This window comes from Canis lupus, chromosome 23, assembly GCF_011100685.1.
Source record: "Canis lupus familiaris isolate Mischka breed German Shepherd chromosome 23, alternate assembly UU_Cfam_GSD_1.0, whole genome shotgun sequence".
Lineage (NCBI taxonomy): Eukaryota > Metazoa > Chordata > Mammalia > Carnivora > Canidae > Canis > Canis lupus.
This window is the reverse complement of record NC_049244.1, coordinates 14,049,572-14,071,500: the sequence shown is the minus strand read 5'-3', so window position 1 is coordinate 14,071,500 and position 21,929 is coordinate 14,049,572. Positions and strand designations below refer to the sequence as shown.

The 21,929-nt window shown below is 38.8% G+C and overlaps 1 protein-coding gene and 1 non-coding gene across 5 annotated transcripts in view; both read right to left on the bottom strand.

Annotated features, from left to right (window-relative positions):
- Positions 1 to 21,929, bottom strand: part of GADL1 (glutamate decarboxylase like 1) — a 163,353-nt gene that overhangs the window by 45,551 nt on the left and 95,873 nt on the right. For all 4 annotated transcript variants that reach the window (XM_038570621.1, XM_038570622.1, XM_038570624.1 and 1 more), the window contains 2 exons: positions 16,847 to 16,898; positions 7,009 to 7,098 (listed from right to left, as the gene is read on the bottom strand). In XM_038570621.1, the coding sequence (XP_038426549.1) occupies positions 7,009 to 7,098; positions 16,847 to 16,898 (142 nt within the window). The remainder of the gene's footprint in view (positions 1 to 7,008; positions 7,099 to 16,846; positions 16,899 to 21,929) is intronic.
- LOC119865496 lies at positions 9,564 to 9,670 on the bottom strand. The gene has a single exon (XR_005377323.1). It is a non-coding gene; the product is annotated as a U6 spliceosomal RNA (small nuclear RNA).

Genomic DNA, 21,929 nt, shown 5'->3' with positions numbered 1-21,929 from the left:
ACAGCTTTAAGATGAGTTCTAGCCACTAGGAAACAGGAGCTTTGACGAATATATTATAAATTCTGTGTCACATTGTTAAAAAAGAAACTCACCCTTTAAAATTAAAGACAAAACAAAACACTGTTGCATCTTTAAAGAAATGGGTGTTTTTAGTTCGTAATCCAAAAATGAGTGATTGGATATACCAATGTCACAGATGGTGACGAAAAGAAAATTAGAATCAGAATCCTCAAAAATATACAGAAGCTCTCAAAATGTGTATGAACTCTTATGCACAGACATGAACACATGCACAAGAAATAAATGGAACGCAGCAAAGGGCAGTGAAGTCCTGCCTGAACACCCAGGAAGTAAGTGGTCTTATGGATGTCTTCCTGATGATGCTTCCAAAGAAGCCCATCACCCCACCCAGATTATAGAGTCTCATCTTCAAGTGCCGTTAATCAGAAACCTGCCAGGGAGAATAGTAAATTCTCTGTAAAGATATCTGGAATATCATATCAAGCTATATCACTGAATAAGCAATAAAACAATGCACCCATCAAATAGGTTCTAAAAGATTTATTTTTCTTCTACTGTTGAGGAGCAAGAAGCCTGTAATAAATGACTAACATTAGTCACAAATCTGCAGGTCAGCAAACAACAACAACAAAAGGTTGCAATGGCCACACATGAGTACAAAATAACAACTTGTTAATTACTTTTAAGAATGTAAATTTGGTTGGCACAATGCAGAATTATTTATGAAATGTTGACTGAAGAGGAAATCTGCATCAGAACACTGAGTAATGATGAGACAAAGCAAACTGATGGCATTTTCAAGTGCATTCTCTGGATCTTACCCTTCCAGGTTTATCCTTGCATAATCTCCCTAACTCCCTTCCCCCTCCATATCTAATCACTGGCCTGAGCCTTCTGAAGAAACACATGGACAGAAACTTTTTTGGGGCTGTGGCTTTGAAGAGCAAAGCATAGCTCTATCACGATGCTGGAAGCTCCCAGGGAGCCCTGAAAATTCTGTTGAAGATCTCAACATAGACCACTAGTGGCAATGCCTCTGAACCTGAAATCAGTGCAGATAGTGTGGGTGTTTTCATAAGCAGAGAGAGATTGGAAGGGACGAAAAATTATACACTACATGTGGGAACGAAGTCATGCGAGAAAATAGTTTGTGAACTAATTGATTGAAATATGGTATAATTATGATCTCCAAACAAGACAATCCCCTGTGGTGGAAGAAGAAAAGATTAGAACATCTCTAAATAATTAAAATTTGAAAATTCATCCTTAAAAGTGATTATGTGTACTTTTAAGTGTACATCTTATATTTAAAAGTAATACATGCAGATAATTTCAAAAAAATAAACATACTGGGGTGAGTGCCCAATTCAATTTATCTTTTTCTTTTTTTTTTTTTTGACTGTTAGCAGATTGTGCTTAATACCTGGATAGCTTTTGTGTAAGCAGCTCAAGGAACCCAAAGGCTTGCTTCATGAGGTCAATTACTCTATACGTCAGTTCATTATTATTGTCATTGCTGTTATTGCTATTTTCATGAAAGCAATATATGTTAATTGTAGAAAATGAAGACATTGTGGAAGAATACAAAAGAAAGGAAAAATCACTTATAATTATCTCTAAAATATTTTGGTGCCTCTTGTCTGCCCCTTATCTAGCCATATAAGCACTAGTTTATGTGTATTTAAGAATCCATGCATCAGCAAAAGAAACAGTCAACAAAACTAAAAGACAACCTACAGAATGGGAGAAGATATTTGCAAATGATGTATCAGATAAAGGACTAGTATCCAAGATCTATAAAGAACGTATTAAACTCAACAGCAAAGAAACAAACAATCCAATCAGGAAATGGGCAAAAGTCATGAACAGAAATCTCACAGAGGAAGACATACACATGGCCAACAAGCATATGAAACATTGCTCCACATCACTTGCCATCAGGGAAACACAAATCAAAACCACAATGAGATACCACGTCACACCAGTGAGAATGGGGAAAATTAACAAGGCAGGAAACCACAAATGTTGGAGAGGATGCAGAGAAAAGGGAACCCTCTTGCACTGTTGGTGGGAATGTGAACTGGTGCAGCCACTCTGGAAAACTGTGTGGAGGTTCCTCAAAGAGTTAAAAATAGACCTGCCCTACGACCCAGCAATTGCACTGTTGGGGATTTACCCCAAAGATACAGATGCAGTGAAATGCTGGGACACCTGCACCCCGATGTTTCTAGCAGCAATGTCCACAATAGCCAAACTGTGGAAGGAGCCTCTGTGTCCATCGAAAGATGAATGGATAAAGAAGCTGTGGTCTATTTATACAATGGAATATTCCTCAGCCATTAGAAATGACAAATACCTGCCATTTGCTTCGACGTGGATGGAACTGGAGGGTATTATGCTGAGTGAGGTAAGCCAGTCGGAGAAGGACAAACATTATATGGTCTCATTCATTTGGGGGATATAAAAAATAGTGAAAGGGAATAAAGGGGAAAGGAGAGAAAATGAGTGGGAAATATCAGTGAGGATGACGGAACATGAGAGACTCCTAACTCTGGGAAGCAAACAAGGGGTGGTGGAAAGGGAGGTGGGCGGGGGGTGGGGGTGACTGGGTGACTGGCGCTGAGGGTGGCACTTGATGGGATGAGCACTGGCTGTTATGCTATATGTTGGCAAATTGAATTCCAATAAAAAAAAAGAATCCATGCATACATAAACACAGGATTTTTCAAAATTGGTATTATACTATAGTGGCTGTTTGTATAACTCATTTTTTTCAATTAATAATAAATTATGAATATGTTATTTGGAACAGAATTTTAATTGTCTATGCGCCAGAAATTTGCATATAAATTATGTACTAAAATTTAACCAATTCCCTATAGTTGAATACTTAGATTCTTTTCAGTTTCTTGCTATTTTAATACTTGATGATTGGACATGAAGGCCCTTGGATGCCAAGCAGAATGAACTAGATTTTATCCTGTGGATGAGCCATTCTCCAGGGAATAGTACTACACCTCTAGGGAATATTTTGGAACTCTGGGCAGATGTTTTAGTTTTCAAGATGTGTGGGAATTGCTATAGATGTTTAGCGGGGACAAGATATATCATCTGCCTCGCAATGTGTAGAACAGTCCTGAGCAATGAAGCCTTGTCCTGTGTCTTGCCCAACTTTCTTTTTTTCTTTTTAAGATTTAATTTATTTATTCATGATAGACACACAGAGAGAGGCAGAGACATAGGCAGAGAGAGAATCAGGCTCTCGCATCATGCAGGGAGCCTGATGCGGATTCGATCCTAGGACTCTGGGATCATGCCCTAAGCCAAAGGCAGAGGTTCAACCACTGAGCCAGCCAGGCATCCCCTTGCCCAATTTTCACATGTCCTGCTGGAAATATATGAGGTGAGGAGGCTGATTACCATTATCCAAACAAGCTCATACTCTAACTCTGTTTTACATACACATGCATAATATTCTGTACCCGTTTTTAACAAACACCAAGTTTTCTACTACCGTGTAAATCAAGAGAAAAAATGTGTTCTTTTCACAAACTTTACAAGATTTGTGCACCAATTTTAAAAATTATATTGCTAATATCAATCCACGCCTGTCATTTGCTTCATCAACATCACTTACTTAAAAAGTGTGCGTTTGTATGTGGCTTACATTCACTGTGATTCTAAGAGTATGTGTAAGAATCCTTACCGCTCACTTCCTCACATATTCCAACACTGTCATGCCCACTCATGTTGTAGAGAAAATACATATCTGTATTTCAAAGATCAGTTCTCCTTTGTGTTATATGCAAGGCCTTGTATTGCCCTTTATGAAATTAGGTGGAGGTAGGTCACATTTATTACTGCTCTCATTTTAGGAGAGTAAAGGAACATCAACAATATGTAGTATAAAAATTGGTCATTGGCGATACCGGGTTGAAAACTGCTACTGTAAAGAGGAGAGAACAATCAGAGGCTTCCAGCAGGAGAGCAACGTGATGAAGCAGAGCTGGAGGCATGGATATGCAGAGAGCAAAGAAAATAAATGGGAAAAAAAGAGATGACATGAGGCAAAGAGACCAGAGAGGAGGTAAACGCAATCTGGGCAGGGAAGGAACACAAACTTAGAATATTGCGATGCCTGCAAGCATCAGAAAGAAGAGCATTCTACAGAGGACATCTTTCAAAAGAGAGATGACTGGAATTCAGTGATTGAATGTAGAGTCATGGAGTGACTACAGGGTGTTTGCGTTCTCAAAAGTAGTCTCATACATGTGCACACACATTTGCCAGCACACACACAGTCCCTCTGCCCTCCTGCTGCCAAAAGGAAGACTTGTCACATCACTGATTCTCCATCCGACCCCCCAACCCGATGCTACCCCAAGTTAGAGGGGGAAAGCCTTATTCGGTTTATTTATTTGTTTGTGATTCTCCATCCAAGATAAACCCCGAAATAAATTTTAAGCGTGTTTCAAGTACATTCCAGGTTATAAATCATATACTTCCACTGCCATACTACAGTAAGCAGAAAACCACAAGGATTACACCTTCCTTCCTTTCATGCACACACACCCACACAAAGAGAGATAATAAAAGGAAACTAACACTCTATGAACCAATGATTATATGGCAGGCCGCATGCATGTTTATTGTTAGGAGTGACCCTAACAATTAAAATAGTATGACATTAGATGGGTCAAGAAAACCATGGTTCTAAATGGCAGCAAAACATTCCAAAATGAAGTAATAGAGAATCATGGATATAAACTATCAGAGACTCAATGCTGGAAAATATTAGAGATAGAAGAGAATGTCCTGATTAATATTCAATTTCCAATTAAGATTAAAAGTGCATTATTTGCTTAATTATCTGATTTTAGCACATGTATCTGTCCTCAATTTCAAATTTTTTGAGAATAGATAACATAACTATTTCTCTAAATAAAGGAAGAGTGAGTCAAAAAGATCCCCAAATATAATGGGACTCTTTGGACTTCCTGATCCATGTCCACGCAACAGTACTGAGTCAGTAAAACACAAATAACACATTCTTGGTTGCTTTTCTTAACAATGGAAAAGTGAGAAGAATGGCAACCAGATCTTTCTCAATCCTGAGCAATTATTCCCCCACACCACCCAAAAAAAAGTCAGTGGTATTCCATCAAAGTACATAATGTCCCTAGAAACCTCACTAGTAAATTCTCACATTGTCTTTTTTTTTTTTTTTATGGGTTACTTACATGTGAAATGCATTCTTTAGCCCTGTTCTATTTGCTCTGAGTGGGTAAAATGCAAGACAGAGCCCCAGGACTGAGTTAATTGCCTGAAATGGGTAATGAAGGGAATAACTTTTCTAGGCAAAGGAACAGATACCAGCATCCCTCTCTCTCCATCTCTGCTGCCGGACCTCTCTTTTGACAAGGGGTAGAATATGTATATATTGCATATATGTTATGCTACAGTGTAGGAGGTTTAATGAACCATGAAGAAAAAGAAAATGACTTGAAGCTAAGAGAAGATGCTGTAGGTGAGATTATAGGTGGTTATGGCTTAAAGGCCATAGTCTTTCCTCTTTCTCTTAATTAGCCACAAATTCCAAGCTCCTTGTCATGAAAGACAAGGACCCCATGACTTTCCCTTTGCAATCCTGTGATCTTTGAATCACACGCTCTTCTCTTATGTCTCTAGGTCATCATGCTGTGATTCTTCCTAGAATCTACTTCTCTATGATTGTCCTCTGTCTCCTGATTGTTCAAGACTTAGCTCTACTGTGTCACACAGCAATGTAGATAATCTTTCTCTCTGCAATCAGTGCAAACAGGGCTCATCTCCATCTGGGGTCTTACTAGCTGCCTTGTGATCATCCCTTTACTCATTTGTCTCCTCACTCACGAGCTTCTCAAGGCTGGGGGCCAAGTCTTTTTGATGTCTGTATCTCCAGTGCACAGTAGAGTGAGCACTCAGTGAAGGTTTGTCGTTTACCTGACTGGGAATTAGAAGTGCTATTGCCTATAATAGCTATTAACTGTATCACTGATTTTCCCACAGAGGATAGAGAGAGATTTGCAAGTCAGTTTTTACTAACCAGGGCGATAGAGGTCGCTGAGCTTGAGAGGGAAAGACACAAGGGGTAGAGCATTACCCAACTTTGATGGTTCTAACCCATTGTGTATTCTCACTCTACGTGTCATGGCCACAGAATCCTCAGGGCAAACTCCCACTGGTTCACTTCAAAATACACAATGTCCATGCAGCAGGGGACTGGGAACAAGTAGTGTTGGTTCGTGAGACTTCACGGTTCTTGGAAATCTGGTTTAGAGGCAGAAATCTAGCTGGCAGGACCATGCTAGGAGAGGTGCAGGTGATACACAAGGAGTCCCTAGAGCCTGGGCCTGCTCATTGCGTGGGACTGTCAGCCCTCACCAGCTGTGTGTGGAGAGACTTTCAAGCACATTTTGTTCTATCATCAGTTGAAACCCACTGCTGGAATCACTTTTCTTTTTTATCACATAAGCCCCTTGGGCGTAAGATGCTTTTGTTGGTGGAAAGAACAGAAGGTCTCACACTCACAAAGGGTACCAGATGTAGACTTTTGACATTATCTCCATGCAAGGTACACAAGCAGTCGTAGACATGCAGAGGCAGAGTTGAAAAAGGAGCCATTCATCATGGAACTTCAGCCTTGTGTCCTGTTACCAGATCATACTTTCTGAAGTACACCGTGAATTAGAACTTCTAATACATCCTATAACTCTCTTGCAAACAGCGCTATTATTTTGAAATCACGTGTGGATCAAGTAAGTCACATTGTTTAAGCACAGTGTTGACAACTGTTTGGCATGTCATAAATTAACTTTCAGTATCCTAGGAGCCACTTCTCTAGATCTTCAGGCAGTCTTTCAAGTACAGAATTATTCATAGGATCAATAGACAATGGGAACGGAATCATTTCATCAAAAGGAAAAATGCAATTTACTTGTTACTTACCAAATTAAGTTTTGCCCAGAATTCAGGTCCTTCTTCCATCTCTCTGAGGCTTGGTGGAATGTACCAAAAGCAAATATTGGCATATTCAGGCTGAGGATTAAAAAAAAAATGAAAGTTGTTTTGTTAGCCTAAGATTAATCTTAGAATATTATTAAGCTCTTAGCTACTTTCTTTAAGAATTGTCATGTGTGTATTACACTGATAACACATCAGAATCTTATAGAGCTAGATGTTCATTCTGCTTTACTTCGGGTAACAGCCTACTGGGGAATTTTCTTCTCGGTTGGATGTACCCAGAAGGAGCTGTTTCCTCCAGGTAAGGGATGAGCACAAAATTGGGAATAAACATAATCAAGTTTGAAGCTGCCTCAACCAAGCTCTGACGATTAGTTAGCACTGGATACACACATGCCCAGAGATGCCTTGGATCCCCCCTCTTCAACCTTGATCCTTAACTTATTTCTTTCACTTCCATCTCCTTCCAATAACCCCTTCTCTACCTAAGGTAGCCAAAGCTGTCAGGTGTAGCAGGTAATGGAAGACACATGGAAAATCCCCGGTTATCTATGAGTTGATAACATACGACATGCTTGGACTTCACTTAACGAGCCCTGTTGTGACCCTAGCCTATACTGCTTGGGGAAAAAAGAACATCACCTTGACTCTTGGCTTTCAAGTCTCAGTGTCAGCCTCAAGTATCAGTAAGGTGTGAATCAGCTAGGGAGCTTGTTCAAAACAGATTCTCACACCCTGTGCTTAGAATGCCCAGAATATGATGTAGTTCATCATTGAAAAGGCTGGAGAATTGGCATTTTATGAAGCATCTCAGGTGATTCTGAAATAAATAGTGCATGGTATATGCTTGAGAAACTCAGATCTAAAGTGGCCATAGCCTAATCATCATTTCTGGTAATCTGTTTTGGGTTAAACATGGGATAATCTTCCAGAACAAGCTTTAGTCTAACTATTGTCACATAGACAAAATTTTCTTCACTATACCTCCTTTTGTCCATCCTCACTGGACAAAAACATAGGAATGTCACAGGCAATCACAAGACTTGTTTTCAGTGACCAGCTGACTTGGGAAATTATGGCGAGAGCTTACAAATTAGACACATAGGAAGAGATTAGATATTTAGGAAACATTCTAGGTCATCCCTACCCACTCAACAGCTTCCTCATTTGATTCTTAGCAGCGAGAGTATTTGAAATAACTTCAATTTTCCTACACAAACACAGTTTGCAGGTAATAACCAATGTTATAATAGTTCTCAGTAACCATCAGAGTTACGCTCCAGTATCACTATAAAGTTTCAAAGTATTTCAGAAAGAGGAAACAGCTATCATCTTATATCTTAAAATCAAGACCAGTACTATGTAGAGTCCTGATTCTAGTGGATTTTAAATCACAAGTGAATGCTCAGAAATATTCCCAGCTCAAAAGATAAGTCCCTTAACCTTTGAAAATTGTAATATTCTTACTGGATTTGATAAAAAAAAGAAAAAAGAAAAAGAGCCAAAAATCTTCAAAATATGAAGTAGTTCAAGATGGAGTACTATTTAATTCAACTCAATTTCTGCAAACATTTATCATGAGACTACAAGAGTCTGTACAAATCCACACAATTTATACTTGGATTTCTGATATAATTGATTTGGTTTCTCTATGAAAGAAATGTACTGGACTTCAAAATTCTTTACTCATTTAATGTGAATAAATCTTTTCAAATAAAGTAACTATGGTTGATTGGAAAGTAGAAGAAAAATATAGTTATTATCTGCCATCGGGTCCTAGGAATTCATGTCTTTATATCAATAATGATTTTTTTCCAGATATCATTTATGTTAGTTATCAATTTACTGCTGCTCAGCTCAAATCCATACTTTGTATCTTATGAAAATGGAATTGGACTCTATAAATATTTCTCCTTGACATCTGCTCCAATCTTAGACTTTATCAGCAGAGGGTGCTGGAGGGACACTGAGAAGAAAGAGGTGTCTCTTCTGGGTTCTGGTGTGCTAACCTCATGGATCTCTTCCAATATGTGTGGGGTTTTCAGCAGTACTGGTGCCCAGCCACAAGTGGACCCCTGATAGATTCCTCCAGCACCACCCCCCCTCAGATAGCTTCACAACAGATTGGTCAGTGCCCTACATTGTTTTTTCTGGCACACTCCCTGCAAGTGGTTTTACAGGGGAGTGCTGCCAGCAAGGTGCCTTGCTTCGGATGTCTTCTCTGGCACCTCTGTGTGTAGACGAGTGCGTTTCAAGGCACAGCTCTGAAAATGGCTTCCTGTAGCACTTCAGACGTTGGATCCCTAGCAAATTCTAATAGTGGGATATCTCAGTGAATTTCTTTGCGATCCAGTGTACTACACTGTGCCCTCTCCAACTATGACTGGATCTTAGCCCTGGAAGGGAGTGGCCTCTTGATGGGTGCTCTATCTCAATTTTAGGAGTGGTGGTTGTTTTCTACATCTGCTATTTCTGTGGGTTTTTTAGGGTTCTCTTTTTCCCGTATGAGGAAATCCCCTATTAATAATTCTTCTTCTTTTCTTAATATGAAATGCCTCACAAATGTGTGTGTTATCCATGCACAGGGGCCATGCTAATTGTCTCCGTATCATTCCAATTTCAGTATATAGGCTGCTGAAGCAAGCACAATAATTCTTCATTCTGCACTTTCCCCACTTCAAATTGCTGTGCAGTTTTTGAGTTCTTATTGGACCCTGACTAATACATCATTAACTCATTACTTTTCATTTGCATGGCAACATCATAAATCATTTTGTAGTAGTTTTTACCTGCTACCGTAGCTGCTCCATATTTTAGAAGTTAGGACCTAGGCCTTTTAAATCACCTTTTACATTTGTTTTACTTAGTTTCTGTTTTGATATATTTGAAGTGACATATCTGTGATTCCTTTTTCACAGTATCTTTTAGAATGGTGTGGCTTCAGTGCCGTGGCATTTGAAAATTGATGAAGTCCTTTTGACACTTCATTTGATTGGAGAAAATTTGATCTCCATTTAGTGGAATACTTCTACTTCATCATTTCCCAAAATTATTAAGATTTGGGGAAAAATATCCCTTTGAATATTCACAAGGAAACATATTTGAGTTTTCCTTGTCTCTTTGCCTGTGTAGCTTGAATTTGATACAGTGACTCTGTTCAAGAGGCTTCAAACCACTAATGAGTATTTTCAGAGTAGAGCCATTCACATGCCATTTTATTCCCTGTGTATAGGAAAGCCTGACCTCTCAGGTGTCTTAGGAATACTTTAGTCTATGTACTCTAACACCATAAAATTGAAAAGGCATAAAAAAGAATCCAAGTGTCGACAGAAGACAAATGATAGTGAAGGGTACAAAAACACCTATAGTGTGGAAAACATTGTCATAATCTTTAAAAATTCATGGAGAAGCACAGAAGTACCACTAAAGAATGGATGGCTGCATTCTAGCCTGACTTTCAGAGAGAAAAGAAATAGATATAGTCTAAGAAATAAAGCAGGTAATTTTGATGTCAATTTCAGCAAGGATTATTGAGCGAACGATATGAGACCCCTTTGGGGAAATATGTCAAGGGTCACCAAGATGCCATAGCTGGCATTCTCTAAAACCAAGTCACATCAAAAGCAATTCATCTCCTTTGCTTATGACATCATTAGATCACAATAATAAAAAAAGACAAAGCTAGCACTAGGCATTTTAATAAGTAGAAATGCAGAATCTAGCAGACAGAGTGAAAATAATCATGCAAGTATAAAATGGAGAAAGGGGGCATGATGGATCTTAACTGACTTCAAGGTATTCAATCTTAAATATCTGATTGGACTACTGAAACATTTCAAAGGCAGCACTGAGTAGCACAAAAAAAAAAACCTGGGTTTTAGAGTCACATGGATGTGGCTCGAATCCCAACTTTACCAGGTCTTTGCTTGGACAAGTGTTGAACACTTTAATCTTCAGCTTCCTAATCTATGAAATGGAGATCATATTGTCTATCCCACAGAGTTGGGTTGATGAGCACAGAGATTATTTCCAAAATTTATTTCTGTATCTGGCATACAGCAGGCACTCTATTAGCCTAGTGACTATTACTTGGAGCTATATTGGTAGAAAGAGATGTCCTTTTCAAGTGGATGAATAACCCCATTAAAATCTGTAGTAGGTGAGATGCATCACTATTTTTGCATACACTATTTGAAGGAGAATGGTAAAGAATTATAGCCTGCCCAAAGATGGGTAACTGAAATATTCAATTCAATAAGCAGAATTTTCTGTGTTCTAGATACTGGACCAGACATTAAGATGAGAAAAATGACTTACACTGGATGCTTATCTCTTGGAACTCAGCGACTAGTAATGAAGCTAGGTAGAGGCAATTAAACTTTAATGGAATGAGAATTGCAAAAGAAGAAACTTCTCATAATACAAGAAGCATCTCTGGCAATAGACATAGTGCACATGTAGAAGCCCATGTACTCAGGTGGATGGCAAGAACTTGGAATGAATAGAGAACAAGGTGTACTGAAGAGAGGTGAAGATGGGGATCCCTGGGTGGCTCAGCAGTTTAGCGCCTGCCTTTGGCCCAGGGCGTGATCCTGGAGTCCCGGGATCGAGTCCTGCATCGGGCTCCCTGTGTAGAGCCTGCTTCTCTGCCTGCTTCTCCCTCTACCTGTGTCTCTGCCTCTCTCTCTCTCTCTCTCTCTCTCTGACTCTCATGAAAAAATAAATAAAATCTTTTTTTAAAAAAAGAGAGATGAAGATGGACATGGAAATGAAAGTCATTTCGCAAAGGGCTTCTTCATCTGCCATGCTTGGAAGTTTGGGCTTGATTCTAGAGGCAATGTGGAATCCTGGAGAGTTTCGATCTTGGAAGCAGACTGCACTTTAGAAAGGCCACAGTATGGGTACCGTGTGGAGTTGGGCTGGAGGGGCATCCAAGATGAGCAGAGGATGAGTTATGAGGCAAGGCCAATCTGAAGAGTGATGGAAGCCTGAACTGAAGCAGTGGCTTCAGGAGTGGAGAAAACTGCCCAAGATGCCTTTAAGAGAAGGGCAAGGAAGATAGGGAAGACAACATCAAGATTTTTGTTTGGATGGATCATACTTCTAATAACTGAAAGAAGAATGTAGAATTTGGGAAAAGAGAATGGCTACACTTCAGTTTCAAAATGTTGAATTTGAGGGGTTTCTGGAGGGAACAGTCAGATGAGCGTCTGACTCTTGGTTTCAGCTCAGGTCACAATGTCAGGGTCATTAGATCAAGCCTCATGTCAGGCTGTGCTCAGCGTGGAGGCTGCTTGAGATTCTCTCCCTCCCTCTGATTCCCCTCCCTGAAATAAATGAGTACATCTTAAAAAAATTTTTTAAATAAGAAAAAAAGAGATACTGAATTTGAAGTGCCTGTTAGAAAAATGCCTTTTCTAACTGAAAATTTCAGGACATGCCTATGTATAAAGGACTAGAATTTAGGAGACAAGTCACAGATAGAGGCATTAGTGAAGCCAATGATAACAACGTTCTATAAATGGATTAAACATTTCAGGAGGAGTATGTGGAAACAAAAAGAACTAAAGACAGAAGAGTAGGGGCGGCTGGGTGGCACAATGGTTGTGTGTTTGCCTTTGGCTTAGTTCCTGATCCTGGGCATCCTGGGATCAAGTCCTGCATTGGGGTCCCAGTGGGGGAACATGCTTTTCCCTCTGCCTATGTCTCTGCCTCTATATAATGACTAAATAAATTTTAAAAAGACAGAGGAGTGGAAAATAATATTTAATGGAGTACCCAGATGAAGAGACCACCTTCTCATTGAAACTGAGAAGAAAAAGCCACATGGAAAGGAGAAAAACTGGGAGAGAAATTCAAAGAAACCATAATAGAAGAGCATTTCAAAAGGGAGGCAATGACTGGATAAGGTGTAAAATGCTAAAGAAATTCAACAGAATGAAGATCTAAGACTGTACATTGGATTTTGCAGGTAGAAGGGTGCTGTAATCTAATAAAACTAGATTAAAAGATAACTACAAATTGCAGTGTGCTTGATACATATTAATAGTACAGGTCAATAAGTAATAGAATATAAATAATTCGAGTTTGAGGAAGAGAACTGAGCTGTGAATTATCTGACACAGGAAGTGTTCAGGAAAAGGTTAACTTCCTGTTACCATTACTGTCAAGAAAGGTGTTTCCCACTTTGAACAGGAAATTGACTCAACGTCCTTGAAGATCCTTGATAACCTGGCAAGTCTATGAAATCTAAATAACTCTTCCTAATGTGGAACTCAGGAAGAGAAAAACAAAAAGTTGAATAATTAGGACTCTCCCAAGAGAGCAAAAGGAAATATGTGAATGATAGTATCCGAATGAATGAACCTCTAGGAAAACATCTATTAGATCTTAGATCCCACACAGAAAAACAGAAATGATTTTCAGGGGTCCATGAATAATGCAGAATCCATTTGAAATGATAACTTTCAATCATCTTCAAAAAGAGATGCCTTATTTTTGCTGTTTTCAGGAAAAGATATTCAAGTACTGGATACTCTGTTTTGTTGTATTCATTTCCTATTTTCAATGTTCCACTTAACATTCTATCTGCTAAAAAGTGCATGAATATATATATATTCATTATATAATATAAATCAAAATATAGACAAGAAAATATAAAAAATATATGTATATGTGTGTATATATATATATATATTTAGAGACTTTCATTTTTCCTAAATTGAAAGACTCCATTTCACACTCTATACTCTAATCAAATCTCTCTTCTCTTAAGTATGCATTAGAGTTATATTTCATCAATCCAAAGTAAGCATTTGTTAACAAAAAGGATAATTGCCTTGACACTTAGATGTGAGATTCAAGGTCTAAATGTACATTATTCCTCCAAACAGAACACAGAGAAGAGACGCAAATGCAGATCACATATAAAAACCCTTAGAAGTAGGAATTCTGGAATGCTATTGAGAAAGCCACCTTCGCTGCTTTGGGGCCATCTGGCTCCCATAGATAAAATATCCAGGACAGAAGGCTGCCTAAGGATGAAAACCCACCTTAACTTGCATTAGAAGGATGTGAATGTTTGCAATTCCATAAAGATGATGGTGTGCGTTTCCTCCCATCACTTTTAAGCCTCTAGGAAGAATATATAAATAACTTCTAAAACAGTTCACCTTCTTTTCATCACTTTTTCTTTCAGCTCTATCAAAAGATTGCAGTTCCAAAGGTGTAAAGCACTTTCCATAAGCACCATGGTTCCCACAGCCAGAGAAATAAAGAAGGCGATTCAAACTTGTAGAATTCCCTCTTTATTTCACCTCAGGGAAATAAAGAAGGCAACTTAAACTCAAGAAAACTGAAAAAGTCACTCAGATTTGAACTCCAGGCAATCCTAGAGCTGTTGATTTACCCTCACGTGCTTACGTGTGTATCTCTTACAAATATACACACTTTCTTACGTAGTGATAATGCTATTATCATACCTGATAACCGAATTATCAATAATTCCTCGGTATTATCCAATAGCCAGTTTCACATTAGAAACTTCCCAACTGTTTCAAAATCTACTTTTTTTACGACTGTTCAAACTAGGATCCCAACAACTCTGTGTGTTGCATATGGTGAGGGGGCCTCTTCTGTCTCTTTGAACCCAGAGTGATCATCACTCCCTCCTCCTTAATTTTTCTTCATGCCACCAACCTGTTGAAGGAACCAGGTCAGGTGTCCTGTAGACTGTCCCATACTCTAAATTCGCCTTTTTGCTTCTTTGAGGTGTTACCAGAAAGTTATTTAAATATGGATTCTCTTGCTGTCTATTCAAGTTCCCTCATGTCCCTATTTTTTCAGGAACTTTGGATTCTTTTGTGGATAGTGGTGGAAGGCATGGTCAGGAGTCTCTGGAGCAGTGTTTCCCAAACTTGTGGTTTTCCACAAACTCTGATGGTTTTCCCAAACCATCATCACCATATCCCCCCTGGGCCACTGCAACAGCATCTCAGTTTGTCTGATTTACCCTTTCCTTGGCCTCCCTTCATCTCCTCCTACCTCATTCCTCTTTTCCTAGGACATCCAGCATGATATTTTAAAGTGGAATTTGGAGGGTAAGTGGGTGGCTCAGTCAGTTGAACATCCAACTCTTGACTTTGGCTCAGGTCATAATCTCAGGTCCTAAGACCAAGCCCTGTATCTGGCTCCACACTGGGCTTGGAGCCTGCTTAAGAGTCTCTCTTGTACCACACCCCACTCTTCGTGCACTTTCTACCTCTCAAGAAAATAAAATAAAGTAAAAAAAAAAAAGTTTAAAAAAATAAATAAAACAAAATGGAATTCAGACTCCTGTCTGCATAAAACTTCTCCAATGATTACACTTGGAATAAAAGCCAATACTAGAACCTACCTGACTCCACCTGATCTGGTCTCTGCCCCTCCCTCCACCTGCATCACCTCCTGCACACTCCCCACTTGCTTAATATAACTGCTGATTACTCAAACACATAGAATTCTTTTCAGCTGGAAGCCTTTGTAGTTGTTTACTGATTCTATCTAGAACATCTTTCCCTCGGATATCTGCATGGCACACTACTTACCATCAATCAGGTCTCACCTCAAAGATGACCTCAGAAGGCCCTACCTGCATGACCCAAGTGAAACAGGCCACCACACTCCCATCCACATCATCATTCCAGCATTCCACCCTTATTTCTATTATATAACACACATCTGTAACTCTCCATTTATTTGTAACTCTCTCATGAAACTCCTTTATTATTTTCTTGAGACATCTGCTTCCCTGATGTTTGCTAGGTATTAATTTGCTTGCCTGTTACTTGCCATTTGAATATAAGCACCACCAGGGCAGGGAATTTCCCTGTCTTATACCTATAGTACCTAGAACTGTGCCTGGTGCATAGTAATTGCTCAGTAAATCTTGCTGAATAAATGAATGCCAAAGGTTAGCCAGATTGCTTACACATGAAAAGGTTCCCAGATTGTAATCTCCAGGTGATTTTTGCATCAGTTTAAAGATTGCTATATAATATATGCTATCAGAAGATCTAAGAGAACCTCCTACACTTCATATTTCTTTTTTTACAAAGATTTTATCTATTCATTCATGAGAGACACAGAGAGAGAGGCAGAAACATAGGCAGAGGGAGAAGCAGGCTCCCCCCAGAAGCCCGATGCAGGACTCTATCCTCGAGCTCTGGGATCACACCTTGAGCCAAAGGCAGACGCTCAACCGCTGAGCCACCCAGGCATCCCACACTTCATATTTCTTAAAAATAAGAATTAAATAAGATCCTTCATATTTTCTAACCATATATTTTAGGGGGAAAAATCCAATATTCTCTATCCTTGCAACTATTTTATTTCTTGTATATAGCAAACAGTCCAACCACAAAATGACTTATTTTCCCACTGCTTCAAAGGTAATATGTTCCTATTATTTTATAAAAAGAGAAAACTATATGCATTATTGTACATTCACTTAATTGATTTTTCACGTGCAGGCACCACTACAGCACAGTGGAATATTCACAGTACAATCATCATGCAATTTATATATTTATTCAGTATTATCCTTGGTAATTATTATTGAGCACTTTAATTTTCAATACTTAAGGCACATGTGTTCTTTGCGAATCCAACAAAGGCAAAATACTCACTAATAGAGTAAATTAACATAATGGACTCCATGAATTAAGCTAATGACTTGTTTCTAAGTCTGCAACACAAAAACCAATGGAATATAACAGATTAGAAAATTGCCACCTTCATCACTGTTGACTGACAAAATCAAGAGCACAATTCCATAATCACTTACTTCCAGCAATAACTTGAATCCTTCTCTTTTCTTGATTTCTTCTACAAGGTACCTGAAAATGAGAGTCACAATAATATTTATAATCTGGCATCTAACAATTCCATGAACATGACTGGCACACAAAAACACTGTTATTTCAGAATGCAGAGACAAGGCTTAGAAATACAGGCTTAGAAATAAGGAAGGGCAGAGGGATGGGGATAAACAAGGATTTCGACACATATCCCTGAACGTACTACAGATCCCTGGGGCCCAAGTAAAAAGATATATCTTTTGGATGAGGTGATATCTATCTCACATGTTAGCATCAGATGATTTTAACCCCAGTATGAAAACCACCTAAAATAGATTAGAGATAGACCTCTGTCCATGTGGGTTTTACATCCATGTTCTAGATGGGGATTTAGCATAGGTACTTAAATGACCTAGCTGGCTTTTGGTGTGTACCTCTACCTGTAAGCTCATTTAAGATCAAGGAAGTTTGACATTGTGTTTTCTAAGGCCAAAACAGAGAGAAAAAGGACTGATCATTAGTATCATGTTAAAAGTAAGTGGGCTGTAGCCACTACTAGAATATCTATGAAGTCATCTCCAGTATCAGAGAAAAGAGAACTATCCTGCCATAAGCAAAGGGCACAGATACACGAGATGTGAAATAGGATCAAGAAAAGACCAAAATGACTGAGAACATAGAGTAAATCAACATGGACACCTCTCCCTTGGGCTTGGTTATTATTTATATAAAAAGAGGAGCCATTTGAAATAATTGGCCTTAAAAACTAGTGATTTGATCATGAGCCTTCAGAAGTTCATACCCCTTGACCCAGTATTTCAAATTTGGGGGTAAAATGTAAGGAAATGATCAGGGACATTGACAAAAATGTACTTGCCAGAATACTTATTGTGATTTTATATATAAAGAAGAAAGAAAGAAAGAAAGAAAGAAAGAAAGAAAGAAAGAAAGAAAGAGAGAGAGAGAGAAAGAAAGAAAGACAGAAAGACAGAAAGAAAGAAAGAAAGAGAAGAAGAAAGAAGAAAGAAAAGAAAGAAAAAGAAAGAAAGAAAGAAAGAAAGAAAGAAAGAAAGAAAGACGAAAAGAAAGAGAAAGAAAGAAAGAAAGAAGAAAGAAAGAAAGACTCCTACGCCCGCCACGACCTCACCGCATCCCTCACCTCTCCCGCCCGCCTCCACTCCCCCCGCACTCCCCTACCATCCCGAATACGAACTAACCCTCCCTCACTGCCCTACATAAAAAGAAGAAAGAAGAAAGAAGAAGAAAGAAAGAAAGATGACACTCATTCATGAGGTCTGGCTTTGAAAATTCTGGTCCATTCATCATATGAAATTATGGTACAATTATCTGGAAGGGGCACCTGAGTGACTCATTTGGTTGAGCATCTGACTCTTGATTATAGCTCAGGTCATGATCTCAGGATTGTAGGATAGAGCCCTGAGTCAGTCTCAGTGCTCAGCAAAAACTGGAGATCCTCTCTCTCTCTCTCTCTCTCTCTCTCTCTCTCTCTCTGAGAGCCTCAGAGAGAGGCTTCTTCTGCCCCTCCCTCCTTCTAAAAAAATTAATATAAATCTCTTAAAAAATAATTATATGGAGTATGATTATGTCACTAACTACATATATTCAATTCATACTTAAGGACAATAAAAATGTTTCTCTTGAGCCTCAATTCCAAGAAAACTGAAATAACACAATCTGCTTTTCTAATCTCAAGGATTGTTTCAAAAGAATTAAATAAAATCATTCATATATGTAATTTTACCTAAATCTATGTGTACATAGATGTGCATGTATTTCATGCAAATTAACTAGAAACAAGATTAAAGTCCAGAAATTGGCAAATGGTAAAATAAAATGTATTATAGCAATGCAGTGTAATATGACACAGCTTTTAAAAAGAAGGAATTATATATACTTCAATTAAATCACAGGGATGCTTATGATGTATTAGCACGAGATAAAAAGGTATTGAGAAATGTTGATAATATGACTTTGCTTTTTAAGAAATTATCAAAAAGAATGCAAAAGTAATACCTATCCCTATATCTATATCTATCTATAGTTTTTTTTCACAGAGTAAAGAATAGAAGGTACACAATAAATTGTTGGCGTTTACCTGGGGGAGGAACAAACTGGAGGCAATGGGGTAGACAGAGATTACTAACTCTCTTTTTAAATTTTTTTGCAAAGTTTCATAGATGTGGTTATTCATGTAATTTTTGAAAGAGAACTTAATAAAAGAAAAAAGGAAAGCAAAAAAACATAATAGATAGGCATATATAATTTCTGTCGTTACAAGGAAAGATTGTGAACCATACTTTTTTAGCTTCTCAGACACAAACATATATAGGTTATCCGTGAACTCCAAAGCAATACCACACCTCATGCTGAGGAAGCCTACACTAATCCTGGACACCCTGAGGCCATGGAAAAACTTCGCATTGCCAGAAATCCTGGGACTGTCTCTAGAAGATTCTAATTGTGCAGCTCATCAACTTTGTGACTCTAGGATAATTCCTAGCCTCCTGAGCCTGCCTCAGTTTCCTTCTGTATGTAACAGAGATGTGGGACTAGGTGGGTAAAATCCTTCCCTAACAGGTGATGACTGTAGGAAACTTGCTCAGAAGTCTCAATTAAAGCTATTTCTGTCAAACTGGCTAAAGCTACTCCCTAGAGAAAGGCATCCTAAAACAGAGCTGGATCATTTCAGTTAAAACTTTGCTATTTGGTAATGATGGGGACCTGGGCTTTGTGTCTGGGCCACTGTCCCCATTGTAGCCACTCTCAGAGCCCAAAGTGTAACACTCAACTGAGTTGAGAGCAGAGGTGATTTGGGTGAAGAGTTGCTATTATAAACATAATAAAAGGCTTACGCTGGAGTCACCTGACTATGCTCCATGCCAACCCATGTTAATTGGTCTCCCACATAAAAAAGTTCAGTTGCCAAATAAATGCGAAGCAATGCTGGGCATGCCAGTTAGATTACTTTTGTCTACAATTAGAAGGGTACTTGGCTTAATTCATAAAGACATTTATTGAGCTGGGTGGATGGTTCAATACTGTCATCAAGAACCAGGCATTTTCTATCTTTTCAGCCTGCCTTGCTCAGAGTGCTAATGATTGTCTCACGTTCTCAAATGTGTGCTACACTCCACACTTCACATCCTTATATGAGTGTCCAAGAAGGAAAAGAGGGGGCCAGAGCAAAAGCATTCCCTCTCTCTTTCTCTCTATTTAGGTAAGAATATTTTCCCCAGAAGCCTTCGAAGAATTCTCCCTCTTCGGAGTGAGCCCTTGACTGAGGCCGAGTCATATATTTACCCCTAAACTCATTACAGTCAGCAGAGATTGGCTTAGACCAATGTTCCCAGCTACACCATTGCTACCTAAATAAAATCAAGGTTCTTTAGCAAGAAAAAGAGGGAAGAATGGTTGTTGGGTGAACGATAAACAATGTCTGCATATTAAAAATGTTAAAAGCAAAGTTAAAAGTGTTTCTATATTACAGGCCCCCTCAGGAGCACTGAATCTCTGAGAGAGAAGTAATATAATATAGTTAGCACTTCCCAAACATATTTGACCATGGAAACATTTTTTGGAAGAACATTCATTAAGATCTTCTGGAAGTCTATTATCCCACAGAGAGCAGTTTTGGGGATGCTAGTTGAAAAGTGCATCTTCAGTAGGGTACCTTCGCCAATTAAAGCTTAAATGAAAAGAGTTTGGGGAGGGAATCCAAGTAAGGTTTGAGTCATTTCTGCCTACATTCATAGGAATGATTTGTTCCTCACAATTTTTCTTTTCAATACATGGAAATAGACCAAAGATAAAATAGAAAAAATAAAATAATTAAAAAGAAAGAAAGAAAATAAGTTTGCATCTTATCTGATACAAACTAGAAAAAGATGTACTTTTAGTTTGGGGACATAATGTAGGAACCAGAAACTACTTCAACCAAAAGGCATCCAGTAAATGGGTTCAAAAGCAATACGGGCACCTGGGTGGCTCAGCGGTTGAGCTTGAGCATCTGCCCTTTGGCTCAGGGTGTGATACTGGGGTCTTGGGATCAAGTCCTGCATCGGGCTCCCCACAGGGAGTCTGCTTCTCCCTCTGCCTATGTCTCTGCCTCTCTCTGTGCCTCTCATGAATAAATAAAATCTTTAAAAAAGAAGAAGAAACAATAGCTTATAAAACTCATCACTGTGCTTCTCGCTAAGCTTAGCAAAAAGAGAGAAGGGAGGAAAAAAATACACATTAACAAGAATTTTCACCAGTCCTACTAGCTAAAAAAACTCCTTGTTGTAAGATTCCAGCTTGATTTTGAAGCAGACACGAATGATAATTTTGCTTCCAAACACATCCTCTTCCTTTGCTTACAAATATGCTTCCAACACTGAAGACCCTCAATTCCCCAATTAGTTAAACGATGATGTCTGATGTTTTTGCATTTAACTTGTCCTTTGGCAGGACATTGTTTCCCTTTTGGAAGCAGCCTTCCCAGTCCTTTTCTCAGCTACTCAGAGTCTCCCTGGAACACTCTGACCAACTTTCTCTCCCAGTCTCACCTCCTCATTTGAAATGTTTTTTCTGATGTGCAGAGCCTCCCAGAACTCCTGAGAGGCTTCTCCATCTGCTTTCTGTATGCTCTGCATATATTAGAACATATTGCATGACTTGTGTGATTCATCACAGACACCTACATGATACGTTCTACTGCAATTGTGATTTTTGAAAAATTACCAATATAAAGAAAAAATGAAAACACTGGCCCTCTCGTACCCCCACAGACTCCCCTCCTCTCCCCACCTACAGAAATACACTAGCACAGAGGTGCCATTGTGTAACTGCTCACCTTTGCCACACTGAAAACAATAAATCCCTCAGTATTCATGTAAGTCTGTGAAATGAATGCCATCTGAGAGATTACAGAGATTGTGTGTCAAGGGACTAGATAGATGATCCACTGGAGATCTAACAAAGTAGCCGGATGGGAATTCTTAAGCTGTTTGTTGTTGTTGAAAAGATTTACACACATGACTTTTCTCGGCTGGCTTTAAAAATTACCTCTTA